The 13,050-nt window shown below is 39.5% G+C and overlaps 1 protein-coding gene across 1 annotated transcript in view; it reads left to right on the top strand.

Moving 5' to 3' along the window:
• Positions 1 to 348: 348 nt before the first annotated feature.
• tbca.L (tubulin folding cofactor A L homeolog) overlaps positions 349 to 13,050 on the top strand; it is a 27,515-nt gene continuing 14,813 nt past the window's right edge. The window contains exon 1 of the mRNA XM_018265446.2: positions 349 to 524. Coding sequence (XP_018120935.1) covers positions 472 to 524 — 53 coding nt within the window. The 5' untranslated portion in view covers positions 349 to 471. The remainder of the gene's footprint in view (positions 525 to 13,050) is intronic.

The following is a 13,050-nucleotide window of genomic DNA, read 5'->3' as shown; positions in this document are numbered from 1 at the left end:
TGACCAGGTTTGCCATGAAATTGTGAATAAAGGCATTTTTAAACTACAAGGTGCTGTACGAAAATTCATGTCTACCAGTTTCAGACTTGCATTTAGTCACTAGTACACAAGTCCCACTGATTACATAATATTAAATAATATCTAGCTATTTTTTTTTTACCAACTATTAACATTACAATTGAAAACACCATGATTCATGTTTGTAAAGTATTAATCTGCATCACTTGAATTCTGCATTTTTACTGCATATCTAGTAAAAGCCCAGTTTACAAAAAGAAAGTAAGCACGCATGCGCAATGAGGCCGGAAAAAGAAAACAGACGCAGCCTTTCACGAATGTTCATCCCTGTCACGTGACTTGTCTCCCAGGCAACGGCTACCTGCGCCTCCGCGTTTGCCGCTTTCTTCCAGCAGCGCTCATTGTCCCTGTTTAGTGACGTCACTGGTCATTCTGTCAATCTCCTCCGGTAACATGGCGGACCCACGCTTGAGGCAAATGAAGATCAAAACCGGCGTGGTAAAACGGTAAATTGGCGGGGAGACCGGATGTCTGATGGTGAGCTGATATGCTCATATAGAATGTATATTGTCTGAATAAGGTTGGCGTGGCTTCATATAGGGCCAGTTACTTCACCTAGGATGTATACATTGTCAGATTGAGCTGTGCTTTAAATACAAGGCCTGGTATCGCCCCGGGGTTGAGTTGGGTGATGGGAAGCTGAATGGAATAGCGGTAACCTCAGGGGAGGCTCAGTAGGTAGGAAACTATCATCGAGTCTATACAGTCAGTAGGGTTCTCTTACGTGAATTTGTAGGGCCTGTCACCTTTCCCGCTTTCTAGCAGGAGACCAAAGAAAATACTGAGACTGTGGGGCTTTTTACAAACTGAGATGCATGTGAGCTGCACACTGGCAACACTCTGTAGGAAGGGAATGCAGCATTTTGTTTTTCTAATAAAAATCCCACCAGAATATGAGAAAATGGTATGTTTCACATGTCACAGGCGGCATCTGAGATACCTAAACCCCAGACATGCCAGTAAGATTACTAGTAAGATTACTACATACTGCCCAACATTTGAAAAAGTGAGTAGTGTGGCAGCAAAAAGTTTTTTTTATGTCTTGAGTTGTGGCCACACAAAATACCATACACATGTTAAAAAACACCTCTACCCCTCTTTACACAGTGGAACAACAGACATATTGTGCCCCCTGAGTATTTCGCAACATGACATAGTAACATAGTAAGTTAGGTTGAAAAAAGACATGTACATCAAGTTCAACTTCAAAGTGTTAATCGGACTAGTCCCTGGATCAACTTGTACTATGAGCTATCTCCCATAACCCTGTATTCCCTCACTTGCTAAACACCATCCAACCCCTTCTTAAAGCTATCTAATGTATCAGCCTGTACCACTGATTCAGGGAGAGAATTCCACATCTTCACAGCTCTCTCTTTTGATCCGTGTGTGGCCCCCAAGCATTTCATGACACACGCACTGTGGCCCCCAAGCATTTCATGACACACACACTGTGGCCCTCAAGCATTTCATGACACACACACTGTGGCCCCCAAGCATTTCATGACACACACACTGTGGCCCCCAAGCATTTCATGACACACGCACTGTGGCCCTCAAGCATTTCATGACACACACACTGTGGCCCTCAAGCATTTCATGACACACACACTGTGGCCCCCAAGCATTTCATGACACACACACTGTGGCCCCCAAGCATTTCATGACACACACACTGTGGCCCCCAAGCATTTCATGACACACACACTGTGGCCCTCAAGCATTTCATGACACACACACTGTGGCCCCCAAGCATTTCATGACACACACACTGTGGCCCCAAAGCATTTCATGACACACACACTGTGGCCCCCAAGCATTTCATGACACACACACACTGTGGCCCTCAAGCATTTCATGACACACACACTGTGGCCCTCAAGCAATTCATGACACACACACTGTGGCCCCCAAGCATTTCATGACACACACACTGTGGCCCTCAAGCATTTCATGACACACACACTGTGGCCCTCAAGCATTTCATGACACACACACTGTGGCCCTCAAGCATTTCATGACACACACACTGTGGCCCCCAAGCATTTCATGACACACACACTGTGGCCCCCCCCCCCAAGCATTTCATGACACACACTGTTGCCCCCAAAGCATTTCATGACAGACACCCTGTGACCCCCAAGCATTTCATGACACACACTGTGGCCCCCAAAGCATTTCATGACAGACACAGTGGTGGCCCCAATAGTTACATGACCTACCCAGTGGTGGCCGCACCAAGCATTTCATTACAAACAGTGGCAGCCCTAATTTTTTTCCCATCCACTTATCTACAGTACATAGATAGTTGGGATAATTGGGTCAACCTAAAATAATTTTTGTGTGTGATTTTATTGGTTCTTATATGGTTAGTTTAACTGTGGCTTTTAATTTTTTAAAATATGTTTTGCATTCAAAAAAATGCTATGTAGAGTTGCCTATCCGCATACAGGTAGGTCCATAAACCTACAACTTTTTTAAAATTTTGGTTCTGTACATTACCACAATGAATTTTAAATGAAACAACTCCGATGCAGTTGAACTGCAGACTTTCAACTTTAATTGTGAGTTGAACAAAAAGATTGTGTTAAAAAAAAAAAGGCTTTAGTTCCTCAAATTTTTATGCAATCACTTCATTTCAGGGGCTCAAAAGTAATTGGACAAGTTAAAAAAACTGAAAACAAAATGTTCATTTTCTAATACTTGGTTGAAAACCCTTTGCTGGCAATGACAGCCTGAAGTCTTGAACTCATGGACATCACCAGATGTGAGGGCGGCCCTGGCATAAATTTTTTTTTTTTTTTTACTTATAGGGGGGGGCCCTGGTCACCAATTATTTTTTTTTAACTTGTAAGGGGGCCCTGACCACCAATTTTTTAAAAAAAAAAAAACTTGTAAGGGGGTATCCTGGAACATAGTTATAAGGGGGCCCTGACCATCAATAGCTTTTTATAACTTGTGTGAGGGTGATTATCTTTTTTAGCACTGATGTCTGTGTCGTCTTTTAACTGTTGTGTGGAATGGGCGGGATCTGGGGTGGGGCTTGGGCTTGGGGCTTTTATAAAATGAAGAGTAACCACTATATTGATAGCCAACAGAAAACCAGAATCTGCAATTCATATATTGCAATGATGTGTATGTGTCCTAACCACCACTACTGAAACAACGATATCCTAAAATATCTCTAGGGATAGGATGTTCCACCCTCACCAGAAGTACTTTTTCACTAGTCCAAATAAATTTATGGAAAGAAAATCTTTGCCCAGTGGTTCTACATCATCTGACTCATTTCTACATGTTATGGGGGCCTGTCCCTAAAGATTATTTTTGCTGCTTGCATCTGACAATATGGTGAGAATCTTCGTGGGGTTGCAAAGTAAATGTCTTGGACTCAAAACACTTGAGGGCTCATTTATGTACACGCAGCTGATGCAATTCATCAAAGGTATTTGTGCCTAAACACACTCCTTATATATTTACGTATTTCTAGCAAATGCCATTGCACCCTCCCTGTGCACCTATTTATGTGGTAATTGCTGGTTTCCTACTACAGGTAATAGACATGGGGTTGAGCCTTAGGGCAAGGCCAGACGTGGCGTTTTTACGTTGCATTTTTAAAAATGCTCCGTCTGGCGTAAATACCCCACTGAAACCACATGTGACCGTCAACATGCGCTTTTCATGCGTTTTGAGCATGTAGGTTTCTTTTCCCAACATGCACTTCTCATTGTTCTCATTTCCCATAAATCCGCTGGCTGGAAATAGAAAAGCTATTTACAAATAGAAAAACTATTTACATGGAATGCACTTCTCGTTCTCGTTTCCCATAATTCTGCTCGCTGCAAATAGAAAAGCTATTTACAAATAGAAAAACTATTTACATGCAAAATGGAGCAGGAATGATCGTCAATAAACAACGTTATTATGTCAACGGCCGTAAAAACGTATATGCGTCATTTATCTCGTGAAAATTTGGACGCCATGTTTAAAATATGCTGTGGTTTCAAACTTGCAGATCCCATAGAGTCTATCGATTTGGTAGTTTCTTGACGCATTGGCGTTTCTGCTTAAAAACACCAATACTGGCGTCCCGTGGCGGATTTCAGCTTGCAAGCGCCCTGTGAGGATTGCCATAGTGCGTTTTCCATTCGTTTCAGTGGTACTGCAGTTTATGTGTTTTTACACCAACAGAGCTTTTTTAAAAACGTAACGTAAAAACGCTGCGTCTGGCCCTGCCCTAAAGAATCACATGCACATATTTTTTAAGCAATTTGTGAAATTATGCATTTGAGCATAATTGCAACTGATTCACAAAAACGCACAAGCATAATTCAACCCCAACTCAAGTGTAAATCTTTGCAGGTCCACAATTGGAATATGATTAAACAACAAATGGCAAATTGCATCTGAAATTGTACTTTGCAGAAGTGCACAGCACTACCAACTTTTGTAGAAACTATTATTTTATCCAATCTGGTTACTTTTATTTGGGGGGAGAACAAGGGTTCCATTTGGGGATGGTATATGGGAGCTGGGAAATTTTTTGAAGGGAGTTATATTATTCCCAAGTTCCTCTTCTATTCCCAATGTATAGTTAGCTAGTAAAGGGGGTGGTTCACCTTTAAATTAACTTTTAGTATGATGTAGAGGGTGACAGTCAGATACAATTAGCAATTGGTTTTATATTGTGTTTTTGGAATTGTTTAGCTTTTTTTTTTTTTTTAAGCAGCTCTGCAGTTGGCAATTTTAATTTTAACCATGCATTGATTTGAATAAGAGGCTGGAATATGTATAGGAGAGGGCCTCAATAGAAAGCTGAGTAATAAAAAGCAATAACAACAAATGGGTAGCCTTACAGAGAATTTGTTTTTTTTAGATGGGGTCAGCGACCCCCATTTGAAAGCTGGAAAGAGGCAGAAGAAGAAGGCAATTCAAAAACTTTAAAAAATGAAGACTAATTGAAAAGTTGCTTACAATTAGCCATTCTATAACATACTGAAAGTTACTGTAAAGGTGAGCCACCCCTTTAAGAGTTGGCTTGCTGGCTGTGGGTGAGCAGATGGAGTAAAAATGTGGAGACCTCCTTGTGATTGTGCAAAAGGTTCTGCCGTATCTACCAGATATACAACAGGGCGCCAGGTCGAGTAAAGAATTGTTGTACCTGATGTCTTCAATTAAAAATAAACATTTATTTCTTCTATAACATAATCTGCCTGGTCCTGCTCACAACAGATAATGTGTTTTTTATGCCTGTCACTGACTGTATGCTTGAAATTTAAAGAACAAAGAATTCCACTTAAAGCAAGAGTGAAGGCTTCTTGTTGCTTTGGTTCTCTTTGCTTCTAACTCATTAATTGCATAAAGCATCCTTAAATATGTCTTTTTCTATTCATTTGGAGCTAATAATGGATTGCAATTTAAAGTGAATAAAGAGTGCTAGGGGCATGCCAAAACAGCACTGACACTGTCCTATTGTTTCCTTCTGATTAAATGAAAGTGACACCAGTAGATTAGAATGAGACTAAGACAATTCACATTGCAATTGTGTTAGTTTAACTTTAACAATCTTTTAACACTCTTGTTTAAATGTAGCTGACATACCATAATTACAAATCTACAAGCCTTGATTAAAGAATTTTACATCTGAACCTATGGGGACCGTGTATTGATTTATTTTCCCCTACTCTCAAACAAACCATTTTTTACTCACTGCAAAATTGTGAATCATTTGCACAAATCATGTGTTGTTTTCCGAAGTAAATATTATCTGCTGATAAACAGAATGATTGGTGAAATAGTGTGCTGTGAATTCATTGTTTGTACCACTCTCCGTTATTAGAAAACTGCCTGTTTATTTAGTAAGGAGGGAAAGGTGGCCAGTGGAGGGAAGCGGAATTGCTTAAAGCAGTCAAACAAATTCTGATGAAGTATCCGTATTGATAAATGTGTCCGTTCATTAAAATTTTCCTGACAAGAATAGTTTTGAAAGTACAAAAAATTTCCAACTAATAGGCACCTTCCCAGACTCCCTGGTTCAATTTATCATAAATCAGCCACATAGTACAGGTATGGGACCTGTTATACAGAATGCTTGGGACCTGGGGTTTTCCAGATTATGGATCTTTATGTAATTTGGATTTTCATACTTTAAAAGACCCGTAACACAAAAAAAAAAACACCAACACACATTTAACTTTAAATTCGCAAAGTCTTTATTAAGAAATAACTTACCGTACAGATTCCGATAAATGTGTCTTAGTGGGTTTTTTTGTTAAAGGGATACTGTCATGGGGAAAAATTTTTTTTTTTCAAAATGAATCAGTTAATAGTGCTGCTCCAGCAGAATTCTGCACTGTAATCCATTTCTCAAAAGAGCAAACAGATTTTTTTATATTCAATTTTGAAATCTGACATGGGGCTAGACATTTTGTCAATTTCCCAGCTGCCCCATGTCATGTGACTTGTGCCTGCACTTTAGCAGAGAAATTATTTCTGGCAGGCTGCTGTTTTTCCTTCTCAATGTAACTGAATGTGTCTCAGTGGGACATGGGTTTTTACTATTGAGTGTTGTTCTTAGATGTACCAGGCAGCTGTTATCTTGTGTTAAGCTGGCCATAGACGCAAAGATCTGATCGTACGAATCGAGGATACGTACGATTTTCGAACAGTGTGTGGAGAGTCCCGGCATTTTTCGTCCGGCGGAGATCGGTCGTTTGGTCGATCGGACAGGTTAGAAAATTTCTGTCGGCTGCCGATAATATCTCTGCGTGTATTGCCGATCATACGATTTTCAGTGGGAGACTGTCACTAGCTTTGGTTGGACATAGATATCGTACGATTGCTGTCAGGGGCAGAACATTGCTGATCTGTTCTTTAACTAATCTTACTGGTAAGACTTTGATCTGAATGGTTAGTGGCGGGTCGGGAGATGGGAAAGTCTGATCGTACGATGATTCGTACGATCGGATCTTTGCATCTATGGCCAGCTTTAGGGAGCTGCTATCTGGTTACCTTCCCATTGTTCTTTTGTTTGGCTGCTGGGAGGGAAAACGGAGGGGGTGATATCACTCTAACTTGCAGTACAGCAGTAAAGAGTGATTGAAGTTTATCAGAGCACAAGTCACATGACTTGGGGCAGCTAGGAAATTGACAATATGTCTAGCCCCATGTCAGATTTCAAAACTGGATTATTTGATTATAATGGAGTCTATGGAAAATGTTCACTCCCTAATTTGGATCTTTCTGGATAACTGGTTTCCAGATAATGGATTCCATACTGGTATTAGCTGCCATAAATGTCCCATATTTACTCGAAAAAGACACTGCTGTCAAGTTCAACCTTTTCTGGCTAGATAAAACCTGCCTAAAGGTCATACACGCACCAATATTTATCATATGAAAGAGCTTTTGTACCACAATCTGAGCATGTGTTGTGAGAAACAAGGCGGCCGATATCTGTAAAAAGCCTTGGATATCTGTCGTCTTGTCGATCGGGCAGGACTGATTTTTGATTGGGCAAATTTCATAGATGAAACTGATGAATTGTCAGATAATCTAGACAGAATTCTTTTTGTTTTTACCTGCATATCTGACGAAACCGCTGTTAACGTTAATAGGGTGAGCAAAAGATCTTTCGTACGAACAATGGTCATGGGAAAGATTATAATTGTAGTGTGTATGGCCACCTTAACTGTTAGTTGATAGTGATGGGCGAATTTATTCGCCAGGCGCGAATTTGCGGCGAATTTGCGCGATTCGCGCCGAGCGAATAAATTCGCGAAACGCCCGCGAAAATTTGCGGTAAAAATTCGCCGGCGTCAAAAAAAAAATTTTCCGAAAAAAGTCGCCGGCGCCAAAAACGGGCGCCGGCGTCGGAAAAACAGGCGCCGGCGTCAAAAACGAGACGCCGGCGCCGTTTCGCGAATTTTCCGCCGTTTCGCGTATTTCGCGCGAAATTCGCGCATTTTTCGGCGAAGCGAAACGGCGCAAATTCGCCCATCACTATTAGTTGATCCAGAGGACGGCAAAAAAATAGCAACTGAATTGTTCCTTTGGACTTTTTAATTTTTCCGTAATTTGAATCTCCACACCTTATCTCCTAAAAATCTTTAACCATTACATTTAACCCATTAGAATTGTATTGCCATCAATATGAATATGGATTCATTCAGTTTAGATGGTATCAAGTACAAGGTACTGTTTTATTATTACAGGGACAGGAAATGTTTTTTTAAATTTGAATTATCTGCTTGCAATAAAACCTATGGGAGATGGCCTTCCTGTAATTCGGTGTGTTTTGAACAGGCCTCCATATAAGGTATCCTATACCTGTGCGAGGATATATTTGGTCGTTTTATCGGCCATGCAAGAGGCGATTGATTACATTTAGGTGACAAAACACTCAGTGTGCCATTGCTATAGAGAGAGAGAGAGAGAAATACAAGAGGTTCCCTGCACTCAACTTTCCCTTGTTTGTTATAGTTTATACAGGAGCAGTGACCAGCTCCATATTGTAGCTCCCACCCTTCCCAGCTATAGTCAGGTGATCCCACTGGTGTCTAATAAAAGGGCAGCCATGTTTGGGAGTTTTAACCTTAAAAGCAGCAAGTAAGTTGCAGGTAAAAATTAGTCCCTTTGTAAAATGTATAATGAAGCAATAGAATAATGAATCAGATGAAAATTGAGAGTAGGACTGGCCAGATATGGAATGACTTTGACGTAGTTGGCCAGCTTAAATATATTGCAATATATGGACAAACAATCCCTGTTTTGTTTAAAAGGTAAGGCATTTTTTAGTAGCAGTATGCACAAAATGTTTCTGTCTTAAATATATTGATAATGGGTTGAGTGCAGAGGACTCTTGTATTTATCTATATGTCCCCACATATACAAAACCCTTGAATATCTTGTAAATGATATCCTTATAAACGGCGATTTCTGATGTCATTTCTGTCACATGACTCACTGAAACGTGTGTATTATAATGAATACCCATGTGATGCATGTATTTAAGTTTTCAGTTTACCTATGATATATATTTATGTTAGGAGAAGTCTGGGACAGATTAAGGTACGCTAACATGCAACACATTTTCTGTAGCATTTTTAAAAGCTGCTATTTTAGCAGAGATTTTAAAATATCCCACTTCCTAGAAAGAAATAACTGCTTGCACAGTTTGAATATATTTGTTTGTCTAATTGCAGGCATTATTAGCTTTTGTGGAGATATATTGATACCATGGCCAGTTTGGGCCAAGTAAAACAATCTTACCGGTAATCTATTTTGATTGGAAATACTCACACATCCTCTGTTTAAAAATTGGATTATTCTGTATTATTCCGCACATTTAACTCTCCTTCCCTGGTTAATTATTTATGGTCTAATATCTTCTTCAATAATTACAAATTCATCCAAAGTCAATCATTTTTTTTAAAACTAAACTTGTTCTGGAATGGATTAGGTTTCATGTTTCCATATATGTGGTTATATATATATATTTTTTTATTGCTAAATATATTCAATCACATACACCAGCCAAAGACAGGATTGACAGTGCCAAATATCTTAACAATAACAGAATCATTGCTATAAGCAGATTCATCCTAACTCACATCTTTAACTTCCCCTCTTCCCGTTCTACTTATGAAATTCCCCTCCTATAGCAATGTTGATGTCATGGCTTTGCTTCTTACATCATGAAGCCACTCCTCTGCTGGCAAGATGCCAAAAGGCAGCAACCCTAGATAAGGACAATTTTACATCTGTGCTTATTCAGAAGAAATGTGGAAAAGAATAGCTGCTAGATATTACTAGCCCCGCAGCTAGTCCAACTACCCAAGGAAGTGATGGCATCAAGGGGATGAGAAGGTGGGATTAGTTGAAGGAAGAAAGGCTGCATTTGTGAAAGATCAGAATTCTCTGGCAAATCCAGCCCAGACCTGCACCTGATTCTCCCTTCAGCCTGCTGCCTTCTGTGATCCCTGGAATCCACCCTTCAGTAAACCTCAGATTAGTCTAGAATTTAAAGGGGTTGTTCACCTTTAAATTATCTTTTAGTTAGAGATGCACCGAATCCACTTTTTTGGATTCAGCCAAACCCCCAAATCCTTTGGGAAGGATTCGGCCAAATGCCAAACCAAATCCAAATCTTAATTTGCATATGCAAATTAGTGGTGGGAACGGGAAAACATTTTTACTTCCTTGTTTTGTGACAAAAAGTCACCTGATTTCCCTTCCTGCCCCTAATTTGCATATGCAAATTTGGGTTTGATTCAGCTGGGCAGAAGGATTCGGCCGAATCTGAATCCTGCTGCAAAAGGCCGAATCCTGATGGATTCGGTGCATCCCTACTTTTAGCATGATGTAGAGAGTGATATTCTTAGGCAAATTGCAGTTGGTTTTTATTTTGTATTATTTGTGGTTTTTGAGTTATTTCATTTTTTACTCGGCAGCTCTCGAGTTTATAGTTCCAGCAATATGGTTGCTAGGGTCCAAATTACCTTCATAACCATGCATTGGTATGAATAAGGCACTGGAATATGAGGAGAGTGCCTGAATAGAAAGATGTTTTAGCAAAAGAATGTTACATACAAAGACTTTTCGAAAGTGGGAAGGAAGTTGAAAGATAAAGGTGTGGTTTTAAAACCAAGTGGACGTGTGTATATAATTGTAGGAATGCTGCCAGCATGCGTTCATAATGGAAACATCATGCCTGAAACATTTCAAGAATATCTTTTAGCAGATTAACAAATTGGAAGGAGACCACTCTGCATCGTAGAACAGCACGTCTTTAATAAAGTACCTCTGTTTGAGGAGGTGCAAAATCTGTTAAGCATGCATCCTAACGTGCTTGTAATGTATTATAATACATTTTGGCTTGAAATGATAATTAGACAAGGACTCGGCTGGAAATAATATTGTTCTTTGTACAAATTTAACCTTGGAATAGTTTATTATTCTTCATCGTACAAATTAGTGTTTGGGGTTTTTTTTTTTTTTAAACCTTTTGGCAGATGTGGTTCCATGGGCTATATTTGAAGAAAAATGTTGATTCCATTGGACTTCTGCCATTTGCTGTGTTCTTTATAGTTGCATGAGAAAGACAAAGGTTACAGTAACCAGCACTCCACTTCTGTTCATAGTCCCGCATATGTTGAGCAGGGCATATTACTGTGAAACATGGACCTAAGTCTACCGCCCACTAATGGATTTAGAGAACCCTATATGTACAATATATGTATATTTACTAAGGAACTGCTTAGAAATGTAAAGCAAGCAGTGTAATAAGCTTCATATCAATTTGGCTACTGATGGTGGCAGTTCATTAGAGCCCTTGTTTGATGTTTTGCATGCTCAATAAATATTTTAAAAAAAGGGACACTATCATCAACTATTCATTCAGTGCTTTTCAGAAAAAGTAAATTTTTACGTATATGTTTATTAGGGATGCACCGAATCCAGGACTCGGTTCACGATTCGGCTAGGATTCAGCCTTTTTCAGCAGGATTTGGCCGAATCCTTCTGCCCAGCCGAACTGAATCCAAATCCTAATTTGCATATACAAATTAGGGGCGGGGAGGGAAATCGTGTGACTTTTTGTTACAAAACAAGGAAGTAAAAAACGTTTTCCCCTTCCCATCCCTAATTTGCATATGCAAATTAGTGTTCGGTATTCGGCCAAATCTTTCGCGAAGGATTTGGGGATTCGGCCGAATCCAAAATAGTGGATTCGGTGCATCCCTAATGTTTATTGCTTCCATATCTGAAATATAGCCCGCTTAGTCCATTGTTGTGTTTTGCTTGAAGTGGTCCTGTGACTTGCGCCTGTTCAGGTTATTACATTTGGTATTTTTTCTTGTTATTTGGTGCTGCTTCTCATGAGCAATTCATATGACCAACTGCTGCCATCGAAATGCTTCAACTGCTCAGTAGGGCTGAATGTGTGCACACACATGCAAAAATATCTTTCATTTTTGAGAGTGGAAACAATAATAAACTGATGTGCTAACGCTACTTTAGTAGAGTGCTCACAGCACGTCAATTCTATTATTATTATTATTATGTATTTTTAAAGATCCAACATATTGAGCAACGTTGGAGCAATGATAGGAAATATGGCAAATATGTTAATGTGCTGGTTACTAAACTACATCAGCTTCACCTCATTTAAAAGGTACAGTGAACCTCAATTTTACATGCTCTGATTTTGTTTTCCTGCATTTATACTGGTCCCCTGAAAAACTTAACAGAACTTCAAAACAGAACCCTGATATTCGTTTTTTTCAAGCCTTCTTAAAGGGGACCTGTAGCCAGACATAAAAAGCTGTATAATAAAAGCCATTTTCAAATTAAACATGAAATCCAATTTATTTTTTTTATTAAAGCATTCCTAGTTGTAAACTTCTTTAAAACTATCAGCTGTCAATCAAATATTACTTGGCCCTCCTCAATACCTTAGGCATAGAGGCGGGGCAGGCAATTACTTTCACTTTCCATTCAGCACTTATTAGATTCTCTCTCTTTACCATTCAATGTTGTAACCAGTGCATGGGGATGGACATCAGGTCCCCATTTTGGTGTACAAACAAGACTTTAAGATGATGCAAGGCTTGCCTTAAAGGAACAGTAATACCAAAAAATGAGTGTTTTGCACTAATGAAAATATAATGCACTGGTAAAACTACTGTGTTTGCTTAAGAAACACTACTATAATTTATATAAACAAGCTGCTGTGTAGCCATGGGGGCAGCCATTCAAAGCTGAAAAAGGAGAAAAGACACAGGATGCACAGCAGGTAACCGATAAGCTCTGTAGTATACAATGGGATTCTTCACAACTTCAGATCTGTTATCTACTGTTTATCCTGTGCTTGAATGGCTGCCTCCATGGCTACACAGCAGCTTGTTTATATAAACTACAGTATACTTTCTGAAGCAAAAGCACCAGTTGTACCAGTGCAGGGCAATAGTACAT

The sequence above is a fragment of the Xenopus laevis genome, chromosome 1L (assembly GCF_017654675.1).
Source record: "Xenopus laevis strain J_2021 chromosome 1L, Xenopus_laevis_v10.1, whole genome shotgun sequence".
Lineage (NCBI taxonomy): Eukaryota > Metazoa > Chordata > Amphibia > Anura > Pipidae > Xenopus > Xenopus laevis.
Note: the sequence above shows the minus strand (reverse complement) of the source record. Positions and strands in the feature narration are given on the sequence as shown.